A 23,838-nucleotide genomic window follows, 5' to 3' on the forward strand; every position below is an offset into this window, starting at 1 on the left:
TTTATCCTCCATGATTCGATGATTGCTTTGTCTTCTTTGGCCATTCTCTTATTCAACCCTAATGCTGGAGCAGAAGTTTATACTAATTCATTCATGACATAATTAAGCCCAAGTACATGAAGTTCGGTTTTTCTGTGGTATGCCCATGGGCACACTAAGCACAAACTTCTAAAGTTTTAACTTGTTTTGATTGACCAATACTTCTTAATAATGGTGGACCCCTGCATTTATAACAAATACACCAATCAAAACACTCCAAACTTTATAAGTTTTAGTGCTTAGCATCCCATCACATGAGCACACATTAGACAAACCCTTGAAAGTTTTACTTTTTCATATATAACGTTTCACTTTTCACACACATTTTTTATATATAATTTTGATCTCGATATCCATCCAAAAGTTTACCGTACAGAAAGACCAGCTACATCTGGAGAAGATCGCGATATCCATCAAGAAGAAGGAACCGGTATTACCTGATTACTTATAGTATGAAGTGTGAAGGGAAATTGGGATGTAAATCGAATGGCGTTGTTCATAAAGACGGAATTTTAGCATACTAACGGTGGCTTCTACGATGAAGTCGCAGAAACCATGACATTAATGATCTGCAGTTTTAAAGCCTCCATGACTTGGAAATGTGCACCAGTATATTAACGGGAACTACATTGCGCCAGGATTTACAAACTGAATGAAAACGAGCCTGAATAGTAATATAGAGCCTGCTCATGAGGTCTCCTAATAAGCCAGGAAGAAGTTCCTACCATAGTACTGCTGTGATCAAATCTCTTTTCTCACTGTCTATTTTCTTTTCCTAAATTCCTTGCATGATTACTTAATATAATTTGCTCTTTTCATCAATACTTGCCAACATAATCTAGAGTCTAGAAACTCGAATGCCAAACACGTGTATTCTTATGAGAATCTGTAGACTCTGATCCGAGTCTATAGACTTGTATAAATGTAACTCTGATTCTGTCAAGATTGTGAATGGTGATTCACAATCCATCTCCTTCACTTTTATTGCTTTTAAGTTTCATCACCTTTTGATTTTCTTATTATGAAATTTTATACAAATCGCACGTTTACTACTTGACAATACTTAGATTGTCTATAATCCTTCATTTACTTTTGAAAAAATTCAGAATTCTTCATATTCTTCATCTTTCCTTCTATAACTTCAACCAAACAGAACACCATACTTTGTTCATCTTGAACAATCTCCTAAATTAGTATCATTAAAAAATTTTCATCTTGTTTTGTTACCAAAGTCCAAACTTAAGTAGAATGAAAACTACAAATATGCAAAAAAAAAAATATTATGAAACTAACCATTGTGTGGCAAAGAAAGAACTACAATTTTAGATTAAAATCAATACATAAATTAAGGGAAGAACAACTTAATTAGCAACAATTATGAAAGCCAATCCATGTCTGAGATTCAAGGTACTACTTCGGTAGACAGTCTAAGGTAAAAGAAGCATACCATATCGCGATATAGTAAGCTGCAACAATCGTTTGACGTATACTAGACTCCGCTAATTATCATGCCTATGAAAGTTCAAAAGCTTACCTTATTGATGTGCCCTGTTTCAGGGAGAGAAGGTTCTAACCAGAAAAATGAACCTGGTCTTGTCCAGTACGAACTCCCTGAATAAAATATAAATTCAGGCGCCTCCCGCATTAATCGAACCAACTCAAAACTCTCCAACGAGGACACTACGGATCCACAGTGAAAAAATTCTATCATATTTGTACCTGAAGGTGAACTGTCGACATCAGCAATTTCTGAATCTCGAAAGCTGCTCACAGGAATCCAAGCTTCCTTAGACCGATCATACCTTCTTGTACGCAAATTTGCCTTGTGGCCAAAATTAAACATGAGCTCTCCGTTCACCATAAACAATATGCACGTCCGGGAAAAGTTATAGTTGTTTGTTAAATCAAAATCTCCGAACAAACACTCAAGCTTGAAAAAGTTCTCAGTTACGTTATAAGATGCTACTTGTCCATAAGGACAAACTATGTAAAAAACTCCCCTGGCATACATAGGCATGCACACACAACGCTCAAAACTTAGAGGTCTTGTAATATATCTAACAATCCACTCTTTACCATCCTTACGACACGTTGCTGCAACAAATTTGTCCTCATAGGACCATGTATCCAATAATAAGAACACACAGTCTGCAGATTCGGGGTTCGAGGAAAAGGTATGTTCAATACTCCAAGCTGAAGTGTGTAAGAAAGGAGGAAGCTGTTTTAGGGTTTTAGTTAAAGGAGAGAACAATACGAAGTACATGTTCGCGAAGGGACATAAATTTCTTTCAGTAATGCAGATAAACAACCAACTATATCTGCAGATGATTCTGATATCGGACCAACATGAGAGAATCGGAACACCTAATGCAGTTAACGATATTGAGTGAACAGAAATCGGGTCGTCAATCGAATGGGACAGTGAATAGAGATGGAATTCTAGTTCTTGATTTTTACGAAAAACTCGAACGAAGCATGATGTGGTTTTAAGCCCCAATGAGTTGCAAACTGCAGGAGATTTGTGAATGAGATAGACATTGTGCCAGGACTTACAAACTGCTTGAAGATGAATCTGATCAACATAACAGAGCCTGCCAATGATGTCTCCTAATAGATCTGAACAAAGTTCAGACCATGAAGATGCTCTCATCATATCTGGTTCTTTACCCACAATTTTATTCTCCATAATTCGTTGCATGCTTTGTCTTCTTTGGGTTAAAAAAATTGGATTTTTTTTGACAAATATGCTTATAACCTTATAAATGAATATCTGTTCTCGAAAATTCAACCACTTGAGTTATCCAACGGTGCTAAATTTGAATATCTAAAAATCTTTATAATATGTTGGTTTTCTATAAGGAGTAGAAAAAGTCTTTTATAATATGTTGGTTTTCTATAAGAAGTATTAAAAAATTTAAAATCGGGTGTTATTCAAAAATCCCTTAATATTTTATATTTTGATAAAATGGTAAATTTTGGTGAATTTCCCCGTATATTATGTCTTTTGAAATCTTAGCAAGATCTGTAAGATTTCGAAAGATTTGTAAAAATCTCTAATTAAATCAACAAGATTCTCATATTTTTCAACAACTCCGATGAAATTCGTAAAAAATTAAATTTAGTAACAATTGTTTAAAATCCTAGAATTGTTAGAAATTTCATAAAATTCAAATTGAATGCACCTCCTTGACTTGATCAACACTGGTGCTGGAGTAAAAGTTTAGTAAATACTTTTTGAAGAAAATAGTTTATTACTATTAATTCAGAACAATCTAAAATATAACTATAATATGGGTTACAACTTACAAGTACAATTAGTAGATAATTCCGGGTCCCAATCAAGTACTCTATCCGTCTCTTTCAATTGTTTACATTTTTTAGAGAGTGCCCGACACGTATTTTAAGGTGCATATAAAATATAGTTCTGTAATTTTTTTTTACAATTTTATGTTTATGAATAAAAACTAAAACATTCAATTTTTATTTAAAAAAAGAAAATTGTAAAAATAAGTTACATAACTATACTTTTTATACATCTTAAAATTCGTGTCGGACACTTTCTCAGAAATGTAAACAATTGGAAGGAACGAGGGAGTAAGAAAAGTAAGTCCAAGTCGAAATATGGCCCGTGTAGCATATACACATGGCCGACATTAGAAGTTTTAATACTTTTTTCATGTGACAAGATTAAAAAAACTTTAAAATATTTCTTTGGTTTTCCTATTTATAAAACAGAAAAATATTACTGTATCCTGAAATTGGTAAACTTTGTAAGAGTTACGGAGAGTCCAATGATCGTATTATCAATCTCAACAGAAAAATATTTCATTTTGGCCGATCTCATGTTATATCGGGTTTTCTACCATATGCCCATATACATATAATAAATGTAGAAATTTTTCGTCAATTTGAGTTTTACTCATATCTAATATTTGATCATTTTAATTGATACATTTTTTGCGTATGCAGGAGTTCATCACTTAGAAGAAGAAATTAATTAAAATAACTTAAAATTTAAATTTTCATATTTATTATGTATCTTGGACACGTAATAATAAAAAATTCGTTAAAATATTAAAGGATTTATCCAACGGGAGTGAGATTCCCCGTCTATGTACCAAAATTACTTATCGGAATATCAATGCATGGGTCGCGATTCTCATTTATGTTAATCGATTCGATAATTATGAATCAAACAATCCCATGATAAACTATATAATGTGTTACTCCCTCCGTTCCAGTCATTTGTCTACAAATGGTTTGGACACGGAGGACAAGAAATATAATAAAATAATATTATTTTTGTTAAGATAGTGGGATGAGAGAGAAATAAAAAGTGTAATTTATTGAAAAAAGTATAAAGTTAATTAAAATGGTGGGATAATTCAATATTTAATAAATAAAGTGAGTGCAGTGGGAGAAAGTAGTGGGTGTAGTTGATTTTTATATTATAAATTTTTTACTATTTTTGGTAAATTTGACATGTATATAATTGAATGAGACATCAAAAAAGGAAAGTGTATAGAAATGAATGGGACAAAGAGTAATAAGCTCCTATCAGGAATTGAAGTAATGTTTAATAATGTTTAATAGGGGGATGATCTCCGGATTTTTGACACTGAAATCTTTATTCCTTGTCCCACATTTAGCTAGTGAATCACCTTTAAATAATAATGAAAGAGGGATTCATAATTTATCGAATATGATTAAAGACATGGACTGTGATATGTTCAGTTGTCCATCAATTGATGCCTATATTATATGAAATTCACCAATAACACGATTGTCTCATTTATTTTATACAATATATTTTTTTATGTTCAAACCATAATTTAAAGAGAATATAAAGTATATTTTTATAACTTATTTTTAAAATTTTCTTATTTCGAGTTATACTTTAAATATTAAATTTTTATTTAGAAAAAATAATAATTAAAATAATTAAAGAAACCATATTTTAAAAAAATGTTATAATGTATGTTAAGTTCCCGTCCCCCAATATATATATTAGAGGGACAATTTTTAAGGGTAAAATGTAAAATGGTTGCCTATAATGATTGGTTATAATCATTTTGTAAAATTTTAGCTAAGGGTTTGATATACACTCCAATGGTATTATCTATAATATGATTATGTAAATTTATACCTAACGGTTTTTTTGATTGGCCAAATATAGCCAACTAAAATTGATTGTTTATAATTTTTGCTAAGCGGATACATGATTTGATTGGAGTGTAATTTTTTTTACATATTATATGAATATGCCACATACTTGACATTTAAATGTCAACTAGATTATTTATCTAAGGTTTTTGGAGTATTGGAGATGCTCTAAGTATTTGCTAAAATTACTCCCTCCGTCCCAATTTATCTGTCTTGTTTGACTTTTTACAGTCAAATTGACTCAATTTTGACCAAAAATTTCACATGGTATAATATCAAAAATACTTATAAAAGTTATATCATTAAAAAGTATATTTAATCTACTTTTATATGTATATTTTAATTTTTCAAAATAATGAAAGAATAAATTTTTATTTACGGTTAAAGTTGAGTCAATTTGACCATCAAAAATCAAACAAGACAGATAAATTGGGACGGAGGGAGTAATAAATATGGTGACAATTATTTTAGGCCTCGTTTATTTCCCCAACTATGTAACTTGAAATTTCTTAGATTTGAAATAATAACGATATTTGGTTTGTTATATTTTAAATCAAGTAACGGAAATTGCAATTTCCAAGATTTTTACATTTACTACAAAATATGGGAAGTGAGTTGTCAAGATTCACCATCATCAGAAGTTACATAGTTATTCAATATAAAAATATTAAATAATTACCAAAATTAATGATGTAATTTATAGTTGTATTCTAATAAACCAAACACAAGTACTCTATTTACCTCAGAACTTGTAATTACAACTTAATTATAGGGAAGTTTAAGTTCCTTATATATTTATAAAATTAACTAAACAAACGAGACCTTAATATGAACAAAATATATTTTAAATCGATGGAGGTAAATAACGAGAGTCGTAAAATATTTATAATTTATTATTATAAATTTTATAAAATACAATTGTATCTATACTATAGTATAATAACCGGAGTGTGGTATAATTTGATATGTTTTTTTTTGTTGATTTGGTTATCCTCATTTATGACCGTCGGATCTTTTTAATCAAGTGATCAGGACCGTTAAATTCAAATACTAAAAGAATATATATAGTACTCAAGCTTCCGGGTTCAAAACCCGATAATACAAAATATTTATATTATTATTATTTTTTTAACAAATATGGCTTATAACCTTACAAATGAGTATCTGTTCTCATAAATTTTCGGGATGAGCGAGGATCGAACCTAGTACCTGAGACGACAGATGATAACAAATATTTATATTATTATTTATACATTACCGAAGATTCAGGTTCGAATCATACCAATAACAAATTTTTATATTATTATTTATACATAGATTAATAAGATAATGATAAAAAAAATTATTATTATTTTAAATAATATAAAATTATTAATAAAAATTTGTGGCTCGCGCGAGTTGTAAAGCAAATTCGGAGAAGCCCGAAAATAGGAAAAAAGGTAAACATGGTGGAATACATGAACGCAAATGGATGGCGGACCTTAAGCCAACAGGCCCAGCACAATAAATGAACAGACAACAAAAATAAAACTATCTTTTTCACGTGCCTCTCTTCCAACTCAGATACTCTCTTCTTCCACGTGTTCTCATCATCATCATCCTTCATCTCTTTCCTTTCTCAATACTCATTCTCTCTCAAATCTCTCCAATCTCTCCCAACACAAATCTTTCCGACTAATCGGAAAAAATGGAAGCCGATATTCAGACGAACTTCACTTATCTAGGAAGAACTTTCAACTCTCTCAGCCTCAACGACTCTTCTGCGGCGTTCAGCGATTGCAACAGCGATCGCTCCGGAGAATTCTCGTCTACTTCTGTTACGAGTCGTCAGATGCTCACGTCGTGCGCGACGGTGAACTCTGACGACATGATAGAGCAGTTAGTTTCTGATCTGGACTCGAGCTGTGTCGATGATCAGAAACTAGCTGCTCTCGAATTACGTCTGCTTGCGAAGAATAAACCGGAGAACCGGATTAAAATCGCGCAAGCAGGCGCAATCAAGCCGTTGATTTCGTTGATTTTATCAACTGATTTGCAGTTACAGGAGTACGGTGTGACTGCGATATTGAACTTATCGTTGTGTGATGAGAATAAGGCACTGATTGCGTCAGCTGGCGCGATAAAGCCGTTAGTTAAGGCTTTAAGGATCGGGAATTCGACTGCGAAAGAGAACGCTGCTTGTGCTTTGTTGAGATTATCGCAAGTCGAGGAGAATAAGATTGCGATCGGACGGTCAGGAGCGATTGAGATGTTAGTTAATCTTCTCGAAACGGGGAATTTAAGAGGAAAAAAGGATGCGAGTACTGCTTTGTATTCGTTGTGTTCGGTTAAGGAGAATAAGATTAGAGCGGTTGAGGCGGGGATTATGAAGCCTTTAGTGGAATTGATGGCGGATTTTGGTTCTAATATGGTCGATAAATCGGGGTTCGTGTTGAGTTTGTTGGTTAGTGTGGTGGAGGCTAGAGTTGCGGTGGTGGATGAAGGGGGGATTCCGGTTTTAGTTGAGATTGTGGAGGTTGGATCACAGAGGCAGAAGGAGATTGCGGCTGCCATTTTGTTGAAATTGTGTGAGGATAGCTCGGTTTATCGGACAATGGTGGCGAGGGAAGGTGCTATTCCACCTCTGATTGCATTGTCACAATCGGGTACTAGTCGGGCTAAACAGAAGGTAAATTCGATACATAATTTATTTTTGTTGTAAATTATACTGCAATTTTGAATTACCGATGATGATCAATATATGCAATTGAATTGAATATGCAAATTTATTGTGCATACATTTAACACATTAGTTACTTTGAACATATCCAAATGAACAGTATATGATTTTAGGTGAATATGGCATACATTTATGAAATGTGAGTCTATGTTGCTAAAAAGCTAGTGAACTCTGCACATTTTAGATTTGCATATTGTGTTTCTTCTTAATTGCGGAAATGGTCAATAGAATCAGTAACAGGAACTTGTTCTGTCCAACTCATTGGGGTCAATAGAAATGTTCATTTACAAAATTTTAAATAGTCATACTCAGGGTGGTGAAAAGAAATGTAAGATAAGGAAGACTTGAGTAGTCATTCTTATGACCCCAATGACTTGAAGCCCCACCTTACCTCTTCTTACCAATAGCGGAAGGTATCCGCTAAATTACAATATAAATTGGGATATAAAATTATGAGCCTTGATTGCACCTTCTACTACCCGGAAAAGCTATCTCAGATACGCATAATGAAAATGTACATCTCCACCCAGTGCGTAGTGTTTTTTTTTTAAAAACTCTTTACCGCATACACATTACTCATATCATATCTGTAGTGTATATGATGTGGTATTCTGATTCCTCCCTTCGAAATCGTTGTAGTTAGGTCACCACTTGTTTAAATCGCGGTATATACTATCCAAGACATTTTCTGATAGACGGAGTGGCCTACAAGAACAGGGGCTGACGATTATGTTTGACTGTGTAAAAGTCTCAATGTTCAAATATTCTAAGTGGTTTAGTGTCATGAACCATGATTTGTTGTGTTAGGCTAGATGTTACTTTACTAAGATATTAAAATATGGATGTAGCTTGATCTAGAATAATTAACTACATCCATCACCTGGTGGCCACCGAAGAAGTCGCAACAAGGTGAACTAGTGGCATTAGTTTATTTCTTGTCTTGCGGAGTGACTTTAGTGATTATAGATAGTTTCTTTTTGTATGTAGCATATCAAATTGCACTGGAATCTTCACGTCGTGTTTGAAATGTTTTGTACTGACTTGGAACAAGTTTATACCTTCACCAAGTTAATTGGGCACTATAAAGAGTGTAGGTTTCTTAAGAGCCTACCAGTTAGAATATAAAATCTATTCCTTTTTATCTTATAAAACCCTTTACCCGCCAAACAAGTTAAGCCAGCCTATCACGTTGCCAATAGATTATACTTTTCTTTTGCTTGTTTAATCAAATTAGTTTCTTTATTAATTTTGTTGATTGGGTAAAACATGGAAGTCCCTGAAGTGATGTGTGAAATTTTTGTCGTTATGTACAGGCAGAAATATTGGTTGAACTTCTACGGAGACCAAGATCCGGTAACGCAGCTGCCAGGACGTCAGATGTTTCAGATTAATCAAATGGTTCATGTGATATATGATAATCAAATCCACCACACAATAGACAAACAGAAAGTAAAAAAATGTTCTAAAAATTTCATATCTCGGGAAAAAGAAAAGGAGGCATCAATTTAGGATATAATTTGTACATATACTGTAGTATTAGTTGTAAATTTATCGAGATTCGAGACAATCAGGTTTTGGTTCATGTATGTTTTGGTTTTGGCGAGAGCTCAGGGTTCAGAGTTTTGATGTGCGGTTGTTGAATTTCGTTAAAGGCACATCTGTTATCCGGAGTTTAAAGCGTGTTTTGCAAATTTGAAGTTAATCCAAGCGAAAGGAGAGGTACGAGACAAGCAGACTGGTCTGAACTATGAAGCATGCATCAGCATGTATCAGAAGACATATTTCAGCAGGAGATGACAATGCTTATTGCTTACTATAACCTCGGCTTGTGTAGTGTATACAATGTAATAAATTTACAACGAAAGGTGCGACAAACCATCATGTTTAATGGATGATGAGACATGCAATGTGCACATTGTAAGAGACAGACAACTGCAATGTCAATGTACATTTACCAGTCTTTGACCCTTATGGCCTTTCGTGACCCCTTACTCTCAATTAAAGAAACAACGGCATCAGATGATTGCTTGTCGTACAGAATATTGTAGGCATCTTACAACAAAGCCATGTGAGTTCAATAAGCCAAGTACTTTGATTTTAATTTTGTTGTACGGTTTATTTCCTCTTAAACCGGAAGGTACTCTATATATTTAGATTACTCTAATCTTAATCTTAAGAATGTTTAGTTGCGAAGCTCTCAAATCCGAACTAGTCATAAGCCTCGAAGCCTAAACTTTAACTCTCTCTGAACGGCATGGGAGGGTATCCACTAGGTTACAAGAACGTACGTCATCTCAGCTCTTGCTACGAGAAAAACTCTTATTTGAAGTGATTACGAAAGGAGGTGTATTCTAATCCCTTATGTTACACAAGAACCGGTATAAGATTTGTAATTGACCAAGTAAAACGAAGAATTTTGAATCATCCTAATTGTGGTTAGTACACTATGTTATGTTAAGCAAAATGTCAATTTGTTAGGATAATAAAAATATGGATGCAATTTTGGTCTAGAATATTTAAGTACATTGCCACCGTAGAAGTCGCAGTAAGGCGAACTAGTGGAATTAGTTTATTGTTTAATCTGCGGAGCTAATGAAGTAATTATAAATGGTTTGTTCTTGTTTGTAGCATTTAGATGTTGTGGAATCTTTCTGTCGTGTTCGAAATGTTTCGAGTACGGATTCAGAGCAATTTTATTCCTCCGCCAATTTAACTGGAGTACTGGACATATCGAAATTGCAGGTTTCAAGTTACTAATAACTTATACTTCTTTTTTTCTTGTTTTTGTGGAATTTTTTGATTGGGATGACATTGATGTCTCTGATGCGTGTGCAGTTTTTGTCGTTATGGATGGGCAAAGACACTGGTTGAACCCCCACAGGGACCAAGATCCGGTAACACAGCTGCCAGGACAGGTTGGATGTTTCAGATTAATCTAATGCTCTGTAATGATATTTCTTAAGTAAATCAAGGCAAATGACAGCAAAAAACAGATAAAAATTTCGAATCTCATGCCCAGAAACAAGTTTTTTTTATCTCGTTATGTACATTAGTATCAGTGCCAACCGACATTGGAAATTGATCGAGACAAGCAGGCTGTTCGTGTATGTTTTGCTTTTGGAAAGAGCTCCGGTTCAGAGTACTAATGTACTTCTGTTCAGTTCTTAAAAAGTGTTTTGTTGAGATTAATATTAATCCAAAGGAAAGGGGAGTTCAGAAACAAATAGACTATCCCAGAACCTGTCTGAATTATGTATCAGAAGGCATATTTCAGCGGATCAATCGTGCATAGGATTAGTACAATGACAACAAATGTAGTAAACTGGTTGTCATGCCTGTAGTTAATAAATCAGTAAAAGCTATAATTTTTTCCATCGGAACTGTCAAGTATATTATGTAAGCTGTCATATTACCTGCATCTGTTTCATACTACGTGCAACAATAATTTTGTAAGTTAGACCAACCATAACTAACAACGATAAAACACCCACCCGGGGTAGCTCAACAGGTTAAGACCGGGACTTTAGGAGCTTACCATCTCAAGGTTCTAGGTTCGATTCCAAGTGGATGCTCGGATTTAAGTAGAGGGTCACTGCAGATGTTGTTCTAGCTTCATGGAAACATCGAACTGCCATGACTCCTACTTAAATCCGAGTGTACTCTTGAAATCGAACCTAGAATCTTGGGGTGATAAGCTTCTAAAATCCCGGTGTCAACCCGTTGAACTACTTTTGCTAGTACTCTAAACATCATCTTTTATATAGGTATCCTTTTTGAAGAAGACGGAATGTTTACTTGAAATTTGATTTAACTTCATTTTTTAACTCTATTCACACTCTGAGATTTCATTATATGCATAACTCGCCAGCAGATCAGCCCTTTGTTTTGTTAATCTTTTATCTTATCTACTAACCTTCACCTTCTCTGGTTATTAATGTTCCATCAAGAACGAAGTTTTGCTAGATCTAGGCCTGCTGAAGAAAGGATAATGCTGAAGAAAGGATAATGTATAAAAATTATGATTATAAAATTATGACTCAATAGCATGAGAGTATGACTAGCATAATTTTAACATTCAAATATCAATGGCTCGAACAATCCAACTTGCATCTCTCCCGGACGGAAACAATATATTCACAATTGATCTTCGTATTAATTTTAAGGTTAATGCAATGTTTAGACGACTTATTTGTAAAAACTGAGTTTAAAGTCCTCTTATAATGAACAAATATTAACCAAAATATTTAAGAATTTTGAAGCGGAAGAGTTCAAATTTTGCAAGCTTGACAAGCCCAGCTACATGCAAACCTAAATAAATCGTTGATAAATCGTACAATTTTTAAAATCATCCGATAAATTACAAATCTGTATCTCAGCCGAATCGTTCCGATTTTAATTAACATGTCATGGACAGGGGCCTTATACGTGACACCAAGCTCGTCCGCAAGTACTATTCGTGCTTTTGTGCAAATTACATTGAACTAAATCTAACTCTGACAAGTATACTAAAAAAATTAGGGTTTTGAGAGTCGACCCGAAACTAGAGTTCTAGCCACCATTTCTCCATTCTTCAACCTTCATCCATCAATTGATCAAACCCCTCTTCGCTTTCCCATCTCCTCTTTTTTAATTTATCATTTTCTCAATAAATCAAGATCTAATTATTTCCGGGTGAGATCTTGTCGAGTACGTTGTTATCAAGATTGTTAGTCATGCCCATCTTTTTGAGATGTTAGTATTTTATATTATGATGTTATTTTGTCTTTTGTTGCTGGTTTCGGCCGATCTGAAAAGGATTTATATGATATTTTTTTAGATCCGTAAGGCTTGTATCAGATTTGAGACGGTGGTGGATATCACAAAAGCTCACATTTCACAACAAAAAAATGTTCGTATTTTAGGGGTTTTTGTTGCTCTAATATTAATTGATATAATTGATAGTTCTGAACATTGGGTTACAGATGATACTTATGTGAAGGTCAATTGTGGTACTACTAATTTCAGAATTGATGTAGGTTGGATTATTCGAGATGTCATTGTAATACTTTTTAGATTAAAGAATTTGAATATTATATGCGTTAAACAATTTGAAAACAAAACAGCTATTTGGTTAGCTCGATTTTTGTTTTACAATCAGATTGCAGTTGACAGTGAGGGAGTTTGTCCCGGCTGGGTTCAATATTTTAACGAATTCTTCATTTTGTTCGTCAAAAAAATCTAACTCTGACAAGAGTACAACGAAGGAGCATTTTGTTGAATTATTTTGTAAAATGTCTTGCACGTAATCTCAACTTGTAATCTTTCCATGATGTTTCTTCCGGCATTAATGGAGACCAGACTGCTGAGGTTTTGATACGCCAGCCATGTATATCGTGCACACGTTACTGGCTTAGCATGCAGCCCAAATGCTTAGAGCATCTCCAATGGGGTTGACTATAATGGTTGGCTATAATAGTATAAAATAATGATTGACTAAAACTTGCTAAACCTGTAAGGTGTGTGACTCCAACGAGGTTGGCTATAATGGTTGGCTATATTTTGAAACTACTATTTTATTGTTATTTTGAATACTTTTTGAATTCAAATTACAACGGCTATATTTCCAACGGTCATATTTCCAACGGCCATATTTCCAACGGTCATATTCCAACGACTATATTTGAACTTGTTATAAATAGTTGGTAAAACAAGGGATTGAGTAAAACACAAACTCAAATTCATTCTCACTTTAAAATCTTCTATATCGATGGATAACACCACACAGATGATTCTCGATATTATGCAAGCTGAAGAAGAAGAACAACAAAAAAGAATGAGAATTGCTGCTGTCCACCTTCATCATCGGCGTCAGAGAGCAAACTCTATCTCACAACACGGTGGTTCTGTAATGAATCATCGTGTAATTGATCGAAATAGAGAAGAAGGTCATGGTAGACTGTATCAAGATTATTTTTCTGATACACCTACATACACGGAAACACAATTTCGTAGAAGATTTCGAATGCGCAGATCATTATTCTTACGTATCGAGGAAGCTGTTGCAGCTCATGATAATTATTTTACTCAAAGAACTGATCCTCTGGGAGTTCGTGGATTATCATCACTTCAAAAGGTGACAGCTGCGGTTAGGATGCTTGCTTATGGAACGGCTGTTGATGCTGTTGATGATTATGTACGTATTGGCGAGAGTACATCAATAGAGAGTCTAAAAAAGTTTGTTAAAGCAATTGTTGAAATATTTGCTGCAGAATATTTGAGACGACCAAATGCGGAAGATGTATCTAGATTATTGGTAGAGAACGAACGACGTGGCTTTCCTGGAATGTTGGGAAGCATCGATTGTATGCATTGGAAGTGGAAAAATTGTCCAACTGCTTGGCAAGGTATGTATTCAGGTCATGTTCGTGAACCAACTATTATATTAGAAGCAATAGCTTTAGAGGACTTGTGGATTTGGCATTCCTTTTTTGGATTACCAGGATCTTTGAATGACATCAATGTATTAGATCGATCACATCTATTTGAGAATTTGGCAGAAGGTCGTGGACCTGAAGTGAAGTATACTATCAACGGTAATGAATATAACATGGGCTATTATCTTGCTGATGGTATATATCCTTCATGGCCGACATTTGTTAAAACTATTCCAAAACCTCAAGGTAATAAAAGAAAGTTTTTTGCGGCTGCACAAGAATCTGTGAGAAAAGATGTTGAAAGAGCATTTGGTGTGTTGCAATCTAGATTTGCAATGGTTCGTGGCCCATCAAGGTTTTGGGATGTGGGCACAATGAAGTATATTATGACAGTTTGTATAATCTTGCACAACATGATCATCGAAGATGAAAGAGATATCCATATGGAACAAGAACACTTTGATACAGATGCTGAAATACCAACCGTAACACCACTCTGATTTCTTCCACTGATTTGGTTGTAAAAACCAATAAACTTGCTTACAGAGGTGTTAATTGCAGACCACCTATTACACAACGAAGTAGGCGTCCGATCACTTGCAAATGTCTTGTTTTCATGAAAGTAGTTGCAAATTCTATTTCAATAAGTTGTTTGTGTTTGATTGTTGCCTTGAACTGGATCCAAGCTAACGTTTAGCCAACCAGATAAAAGTAACATGTCCTCCTCAATTAAAAAATTCTTTGATCGTCCTTTTTTCGGTTTGCTTGGCACTTGTTGACTCTGTTCCTGCGTTAAATGGGGTGTTGGAGAGTACGAAATCTCCTCAGCTTCATTATACGTGCCGTCACTTAGTAAGGAAATGAAAGTGTTGGACATTTTTATGACACCTGCAAAAATTATATACATGAACAAGTCAGCTTATTCAAGAGATGTGATCACTGTCCAAATTCAACAAGTGTCCGCAATAGTCTGCCTATATTATAACTACATTCTTTGTCCATCTCTACTATGATTTCAACTACATGTTTTGTTCATCATACCTAAAGTCGAAATTATAGTACTAATATAAATATAAAACCGGACACTATCTAATCGCTGAAATACAAATCCCATTATCCCTATTATACTCCTTCACTACTTGAGCAACAAAAAAAATTTAATCATTCTTTGAGACAATTAATCAAACATGTGTGCTGCTTCACAAATCAATTCTATACACACAAAAACAATTTGCTATAATTTAATTTTCCAAATTTTTCACAGATTAAAAGCCCCTGATTATACACTAATCACAATAATAGACCTAATTTGAAACAAAAATTAAACAAATAAATTACAAAAGAAGTCATACCTTGGCTTGGAAAAATCGACGGGAGTGAAGAAGAAAGCAACAAATGTAGAAGAGCGGGAGGAGAAGAAGAGCGGGAGGAAAAGAGCGGGAGCTGAGGTGTCCAATGCTACAGATCTGTATGGCTTCAACAAATATAACCACGCAAATGGCGTTGGCTATATTTTTAGCTAACAGCTTCTGTGAGTTGGAGAGCTCAAAAACAGATAGGTTGGCTAAAAGTGATACTGTTGGGCTGCCAACTAGATTGTTTTAGACAAGGGCTTCTTCAGTTGGAGATGCTCTTACGAGCCTTTTCTATTCAAAGGTTTATTTGACAACAAAATCAATCCAGTAACCAAATTTTATTAGTAAATTTCATTATAATTAAGAAATATTCCTACCTACCTCTAATCGTTTATCAAACTTTTTCTCCGATGAAAGGTGACGACACCTCGTATATATGATATATTAATTTAATTAATTTGTGAGTGCATATATACAGACGCGTTATTATATTTTACTGTTTTTTCTATTTGTCATTTTAACTTTTACACACATTTCAATGTCTTTTAACCGGATAATTAGAATTCTCTTTTGTAAAATTTTTGTTTTGTAAATAAAAGTAGACAACTTATATTTTAATTCACAAAAATAAAATGTTTAAAATTATATTTTCTAATTAACCGGTCAAAATACATTGAAATGTGTGCAACAAAATGACAAAAAAAAATATTTATTATTAAAAAACTTACTAACTATGCGTGCTACCCATAAATATTTAGGAACGAATATGTGAGCCAATCAAGGGTATCAAACATTTATCTATTGTTAATATAAAATGCAAAATTACATTATTACGTAACAGTGTCTCTCCCGCTTCCTTAACAGAATTTTGAGAATTAACAAAAAAACTTTGTTTAATAACAAAAAAATATATAAACATAAAACTTTGTTTTCTATACTATTATTGTTAATTAAGATATAATTTTTTTTCTTGACAAAAAAAATGTACATTGTTTTTTTTAAATTTTAACATAAGATCAATATTTTTGTATTATAAATTCTTTGGCAGAATGTAATTACATCATTCGTTAGAAACCGGACCCTTTGGAATAATTTAAGCAAGATCGATCTTTACCAAGTCTTCACCTGCCATTGCCATTTAATTTAATCCATTTTTCACCCAGAAAATATTTTATTATCTTAACTTCATTATGTCACTTAGCACTTGTCTTCATACATGATACATCCAATTATTAGCCCAAAAGCCTTCAATTATTAGGCCAAAAAGCCTCCTGCTGTGGACTTAGATATTTTGTTTTAGGAATAAAAATATTACATTAGTATCCAAAAATTGAAAATAAAACATGCAAATTTCGCCAATATATTAAAAATTTATCAAAAATTTGAAAGGGTTAGATTCTGACACGACTATATACGAATTAAAAAGTAATTATGTAGATGAACTTGGTGAATGCATAACTTAATCAATCTAAACTATGAGTTTTAGAAAAGCCCGGAAGGAATCAGATTGTAAAATTCGGAAATCGGTTGGATTCGGTTATATTTTTTAAAACTCAAGAAATTTATTAATTTTTGAGTATTCGCTTAAATTCAAATTGAACTTTAGATCTCCGATCAGTACTCCTTCAGTCGATCAACTAAACTATATGTGCATATCATGCGATTATCGAAGTTAATAAGAAATATTGGAACTCATCATTTAAATGCATAAGCACGCATTATGTAATATTTACATTGGTCAAGGTTTAAATCATAAACATCCATATTTACATATGATCAAACATCACCAAAACTTACACTTCAAACAAAACTAAATTTGAAGATCAAACTCAAGGTAATAAACCAAATAACAATGCTTAATTAACTGGCTTATCTCAGAAAACTCGTCCGATGATCTTGCTGCGGTGGCGAAGCTGGTGTTGGCGGCGTTTTATATCCATTAAGCACACTCCGAGGAGAAGATAATCCGTGATCACTAGTACCACTCTTGACGAACTTGTTATTGTAACTCATAGCTTTCTTCATTACTTTCGACTTCTTTAAATTCGACATTTCATGATCACTAGTTGTGGTTAGGTTACCACTATAGCTCAAAGCCTTCGTATAGTCTTTCTTCGCGGCCTTTGTCTTGGTCGCCTTGGTCTTCTTATAATCCAAACTTCGGATCATTGGTACGAAGTACCAGCAAAGAGTTGTACATAATATCGCAAAAGACCTTCCAAATATCATCAAGAAAATTAATATTAAGATTGTAATTAACGGAACGTAATATGCAGGCTGCCTCGAGTTCTCCAGCACGATGTTCTTTAACAAATCGAACGTGACCTTCTTAGGAGAAGTCTTGATATTTGATACGATTCGTGATATTGATTTGACTTGATTAGCATTAGCTGGCTCGATCTCAGAAGACGTTGCAGGCGGTGAAGTAATAACATCTTTAGTTCTGAGCTTGTCTTTTTCAGTACTAATAATCGGTTGTTTTTTGTTCTTCAATCTGACAACAATAGGCTTATAATCATCCGAGTTCGAGTATACGAATCCGAGAAGCGAAATGTCTTCCGAGCCCTTCTGCGTATAAATCTTCTGTCTCTTCGAATCAAGCTCTGCTAAAAGTGCAGAAAACTTATCAAGCCCGCGATCAGCATACGGGTTTTTATTGCCTTTGCTTGATTTCCCACCGAAACTATGCCATTTGGTCGGTTTTCGAGTTTTCGGACTTGTGCATGATCTTAGAAGCTCCAAATCTTCGTCCTGTTGATCTTGAAAGCTTCCACAGATTAGAGGACTGATCATTTTAGGATGGATGGTGAATGAAAGTTGAGAATGTTGCTGAAATGAGACTTTGATTGTGGGGAATGATGACTTGTAGATGTTTTCTAAAGAATAATAGGAACACTAGGAAATTTTACGTACGGCAATCAATATAATCAAAGTTGTAGTGGTTTAGACCAGATCTAGTAATTGGTTTGGTCAATTTATTAGAAAATTATTTAATGTTGTGGAAGCTTCTAAATGGATTTGTATAACTTGACTTTCTTGTCTTGGGGAAGGGGTTAATTATATTAAGATAGGCAATTAGTACTAAAAGTTTTTCTTTTTCTAATAATTAGACTTATTTATCTTTGCAAATCTATATTATCTATATAATAATAACCGGAATGTGATATAATTTGGTATGATTTTGTTTTGTTGGTTTGATTATGTCCATTTATGATCATCACATCTTTTTAATCAACTAACCAGTACTGTTAGATTTAAATACTAAAAATAATATAAATTATTCAAATTCCGAGTTTTAAACCCCACCAACAGTAAATATTTATATTATTATTTATACACTATCCAAGATTTATATTCAAATCCCGCTAACAACAAATAGTTATATTATTATTTATAAATATACTAATAACGTAATGATTCAAAAAAAATATTATAACTTTAAATAATATAAAAATAATAAAAAACCGTGCATTGCACGGATTGTGAAGCAATATTTAATAACTGTTATACTTATTTATTCTAACGAGTACCTTAAATCTTTGTGACTTGAGTAATCTAAAGCTGAATTAAAAATAGAGTTAATTTATTAAGGTATGTTAAGTGCTTATTATTGTGGTATGGACATAAATTATAGTACAGTTAAGACAATTAAAGAAACTAACATTGCAAGACAAAAAAAATGTACCAAATGAATGTTAAAATACTTGTAAAACGGTGAAATAGTCAACTTTCATTAACCACGTCACGTCCCAAGTCATCAAGACTCAAGTCAGTCAATGTGTCTGGTTTTTTATGCGTGTATTGATGTAGCTAGATCAGGATCTATCTTCTTACTACTACTAATCATAATCGCAAAATAATAATTTAAACCGTTAATTGTATTTAAATCTAAATCTTAAGTATACGGGTGCTCTTAGGTAATATAACTCATCGAATAATATATATAATTTTTTTATTAATAATTGACGGACATATATCACTTATTAGTAAACCAAAACTCGACGTCTTTTTATTATTTAACTAAAATTTTCAAAAATACGTAATTTTATAAAGAGAATTTATCAAAAATACTATTTTTTTAAGTTTTTTTTTGCAATTTTACTATCTTCTATTTTTTTTTGTAAAAATACGGAATCAACTAAAATCAAAACCTTAATGTAGTTGCAGAAACTCGTCAAACGTTGTATAAAGTTGATTTCAGTTGCCAAATATTTTTGCAAATTTTTTTAAAAATAATAGTATTTTTACATAAATATTTTTAGACTTGCGTATTTTTTTTTTCAGAAAAACCATTTTTAAAAAAGATAATTAAAAAGGGACATGGTAATGGAAAATAGTGGAAAAGTAAATGAAACGGAGACTGTGTTTAACATGTGAAGAAACACAAGCATCATTTTAGGTTAAGACAAATGACAACGTAAACATCAATGCCTTGGAGTGCTTAGCCTATTTGCTTTGACGATTTATATGCAAAGAAATTATCTTGTTTCTGAAAAGAACAAGCTACTACAAGCCTACCTCTAGTCTTAGTTGTCTTCTTTGGAAAATTTGGCGTCAATAGATTTGTAGTGCGCAAATATTTCTTTTTATAAAAAATATTAAATCATATGTTGACTAAATAATATAAGGTTGTTTTCCCTAATAAATATGATTGCCGTAATTATACGTCCCTTATAATTTTTTTAGAGAAACATATATAATTGATCACTCATTTTATTTAAATATATGAAGTAGGTCATTAATTTTCAGTTCAACTCAATTTAGGCACTAAATTTAAATTTTGTATCAATTTAATTATTGAAAAGTTAAAAATTTTTGTAACAATTTAGTCAATGACAGGTAATATATTTGATACAAATTTTTATACAAACTATCAAATTGAGTCAAATATAAAAGTAATGACATCCTTGATATTTGAACAAATATTTTCCCATTTTTAATAGTATTAACACCAAAATTTTGTGAATATACGAGGTAATGTACTTAATTCATCCTTTCTATATTTTTTTTATAGGAGTACAATAATTAGCAACAATAGCTTAATAAGATTGGGAAGTTATGTACTTAATTCATCCTTTTTATATTTTTTTTATAGGGAGAGATGATTAGCAACAATAACCTAATAAAACCGGCTTTTAAGAATAAATATCTTGCATAGAGGGAAAAAAAGGAAAATATCTTAGGTGATGTTTGTATCATGGAATTTCAACCCGGTTAACGGAATGAGATTTCAATACTCCCGTTAACCGGGTTGAAATCCTATGATCCAAACTGCCCCTTACTCAATTGGTCTTGTTGTAGAAATGCTGCCCTTTTCTAATTACAAAAGTTTTAATTACTGAGTTCTGAATTATTTGAATAATGTTCTAGAGTATAGAAGGTAGAAGCCTTTAACCATATATAGGGGAAAAACTTCTAGAAATTTGTAGACCAATAGAAAATGATGCTTACTTATTACTTACTGGTCCTTAATTTCAAAACTCGTGTTTGATTAATCAAGGGAAAGATGGATAATGTTTCGGAAAAAATATTTTATGGTAATTCTAAATTCTAATTGGTCCATTTTTTATAGGATTTCGATCTCATACTTCTTTTAAAAAAAAAAAAATCTTTTTGGTATAGTTTTTAGGGTTTTTTAAAAAAAATACCCAAGTTAAAAAATATTTTTGTAAAAATACTTTCATTTTTTAAAAATTTGCAAAAATACTTTTTTATTTGCAAAAATACTATTTTTCAATTTTTTTTAATAAAAATATGATTTTTGGCAATTGGAATTAACTGGATGTAATAGTGGATGACATTCTTCAACTACATGCAACCAAAAATACCCGATTCAACTGATAGCATATAAGCTTGATTTTGGTTGATTTTGGTTTATTCCGTATTTTTGTAAAAAAAAATCACAAAATAGTAAAATCACAAAAAAATAAAAAAAAATAATATTTTTGGTAATTTTTTTAATTCTTATATCTTTAATTTGAATGTACTGATGTACACGCTAATTAGTTAAAAAAAATTAAAAATTTTAAATAGACCAATAGCTTAACAAAATTCATTTAAGATTGTTTGTTCCAACCGCTCAAACCAGTGTCTTCTCCAAATTAATTATTACAAGCCCAAGTCCAGGTCCAAGTCCAGATTGAACTTTTGAAGAATGTAGCCTTGGCTAACTCCGTTTTCTTGCTTGTTTGTTTCTCAATTACAACTTCAATTCAACACTTCTTGTTTTTTGAATAAAATATGAATACACTTTTATCACACTTTATAAATTTCCTTGTAGTTTTTACTTCTTGCTTTCTTTTTCTCTATCTCATTCTCTGTGTGTTATTATTCTTACCCTTCTGATCACGAGCTAGCGCATAGCTCAAGTCAATCGTATTCTTGTACTAGTCTCATCTCGTATCCGAACACTAGTTTGATAATTGTATGTTCATAGTAGTCACTCTTAACTTTTAATTGAAAATATCTATTAAAATATCTATACCTATTTCTTATGCCCAAAAATTGGTAAAATCTATATTCAGATTAAAGATAAGAAAACAGTCAAAATTAAGATATAAATATCTGAAATCAGGGAGAAGACAAAGAAGGTTTCCTTCTCAGTAAAGGGCAAGGCGCGCCCTAATGATAGGGGAGGCGCGTCCAATGAATATGAAACTAAAGATAAGTAGAAGCCGAAGGCGCGCCCTCAGCATAGTGGGGAGGCGCGTCCAATTATTAAGGAAAGGATGAGGAATTCCCTGATTGAATCCCTTCTTGTGGTGAGCCTTAGGGTGCGCCCTGAATGAATAAAAAAATCCTGGGAAGACTTCAACATGATTACCTGGATGGAAATTATTATTACTAACCTATTTGATGCAGGTACTCCATTGAAGAACTCCTTCATGTAGCATATTTACAGAAAAGGCGGTGTCCGTGGTCAGAGACCTCCAGGGGTATGCCTGGACGGAAGGCCTCCTCTTATAGTCCATGAGTGTCCTCATTGGGGATGTGGGGTAAATTCTGGTGTGTGCTTTGAGAGCTCTGTCTCTGTAGTCAACGGGTGTCCTCGTTGGGAGACTTCGGAGTATCCTGCACTTTGCACCCAAAAGCTTGGGATCACTTGTCCTGTAATCTGGTAGGGGCTCCTTATCAGGGGACAAGGATGCGTCCAACATTTGGGGTGAACCACAGCTATACCTGCGTCCACAGTCTAGAGAAACAGCTGGTAGCGGAGGGTTATCCTTGGCCAGGGAGATGCCCTATCCGTGAAGTTTTGAAGCTGCGGACGAGCCTTGGGCCTTTGTGGTTAGGCCTCATCGGCGGACATTCCTAAAGCTAGTAGAAGACGATTTCCAGTAGGTTTTCTACTGGGCCCCGGGACAAGAAATCTAAGCCTGTTAGGTTTCTTGTTCCCCAAGAACTACGTTGGGTTGATTCCCTATAAATAGGGATACGTAGGCAAATTGCAAGGGGTCAGAAGCGAGAGCGTAAAGGAGCCATCACTAACCCTAAGCAATCTTAGCCACCAATAATCATCACCACCACACACTGTTCATACTTCCCGACGAACACTGTTCATCGGATCCACCGGTTACTGTTCACGTTTCCGATAAAGAACCACCGTCATAGATCTGCTTTCCAGCTACGAACCTTAGACTTTGTTGTTACCAAATTCCTCCGTCAATAAATTGGCGCTAGAAGGAGGGGGGCTAATCAAGATCTGCATCTAGGAAGAAGGATGTCTCAATATCCTGATGGAAGTTTTTATGATAGAAGTTCTGAAGAAGGATCTGATCATGGCTATGAACGCCATGAACCATACGTTCCACCCATTATTGATCGCCCCACTCTAGATGTTGGGGGACAGCCGCCTGTGCTTATCAGCAACGCTGACTTGCTGGAACAATTGTATCGCATGTGAGATGCTCTGAACGGTTTCGATTCAAGGCTGAGCACCGTGGAGCGACGCAAGACCAGAAGGGGCCTTCGCCACAACCGTGCTACTCATGCACCTGGGAAAACACATATGACTGATAAAGATGCCTCGACCGGTCATGGTCAAACTGGAAGAGGACGTGTGCTGATAACCCTGCGATGTCTGAACTATTCCAACGATACATCTCCAATCATCGAGCTTGTTAAAGAGGACGCTGATGGTCGAGAAATA

At 33.6% G+C, this 23,838-nt stretch overlaps 3 protein-coding genes across 4 annotated transcripts; 2 read left to right on the forward strand and 1 right to left on the reverse strand.

The window, feature by feature from the left end:
* The first annotated feature begins 6,713 nt into the window (after positions 1-6,713).
* LOC141721823 (uncharacterized) lies at positions 6,714-11,281 on the forward strand. 2 transcript variants are annotated; one of them, XR_012574910.1, is made up of 4 exons: positions 6,885-7,870; positions 9,235-9,989; positions 10,550-10,663; positions 10,757-11,281. XR_012574910.1 is itself a non-coding variant. In XM_074524944.1 (2 exons), exons 1-2 carry the CDS (start codon positions 6,890-6,892, stop codon positions 9,310-9,312), a joined length of 1,059 nt encoding a protein of 352 aa, XP_074381045.1. In that variant the 5' UTR covers positions 6,714-6,889; the 3' UTR covers positions 9,313-10,065. The 2 variants fall into 2 exon arrangements, 1 of the variants encoding a protein (XP_074381045.1); XM_074524944.1 differs by lacking the exons at positions 10,550-10,663; positions 10,757-11,281 and having other exon boundaries at positions 6,714-7,870; positions 9,235-10,065.
* Positions 11,282-13,667: 2,386 nt separating this feature from the next.
* LOC141720226 (uncharacterized) lies at positions 13,668-14,834 on the forward strand. Its single transcript, XM_074522574.1, has 2 exons — positions 13,668-14,239; positions 14,453-14,834. Exons 1-2 carry the CDS (start codon positions 13,668-13,670, stop codon positions 14,832-14,834), a joined length of 954 nt encoding a protein of 317 aa, XP_074378675.1.
* A 2,538-nt stretch (positions 14,835-17,372) lies between these two features.
* Positions 17,373-18,635, reverse strand: LOC141721824 (uncharacterized). Its single transcript, XM_074524945.1, has one exon. The coding sequence runs from the start codon at positions 18,480-18,482 to the stop codon at positions 17,559-17,561; it is 924 nt and encodes a 307-aa protein (XP_074381046.1). The 5' UTR covers positions 18,483-18,635; the 3' UTR covers positions 17,373-17,558.
* Between the last annotated feature and the right edge of the window lie 5,203 nt (positions 18,636-23,838).

Source organism: Apium graveolens, chromosome 4, assembly GCF_009905375.1.
Source record: "Apium graveolens cultivar Ventura chromosome 4, ASM990537v1, whole genome shotgun sequence".
NCBI classification, from domain to species: domain Eukaryota; kingdom Viridiplantae; phylum Streptophyta; class Magnoliopsida; order Apiales; family Apiaceae; genus Apium; species Apium graveolens.

Excerpts from the sequence above, each read along its gene's own strand:
- LOC141721823 (XM_074524944.1), top strand. The coding sequence starts at position 6,890 with ATGGAAGCCGATATTCAGACGAACTTCACTTATCTAGGAAGAACTTTC. Across the intron at positions 7,871-9,234 it reads CTAGTCGGGCTAAACAGAAG|GCAGAAATATTGGTTGAACT; the intron begins GTAAATTCGATA and ends CGTTATGTACAG.
- LOC141721824 (XM_074524945.1), bottom strand. The coding sequence starts at position 18,482 with ATGATCAGTCCTCTAATCTGTGGAAGCTTTCAAGATCAACAGGACGAA.
- LOC141720226 (XM_074522574.1), top strand. The coding sequence starts at position 13,668 with ATGGATAACACCACACAGATGATTCTCGATATTATGCAAGCTGAAGAA. Across the intron at positions 14,240-14,452 it reads AACGAACGACGTGGCTTTCC|GGCAGAAGGTCGTGGACCTG; the intron begins TGGAATGTTGGG and ends ATTTGAGAATTT.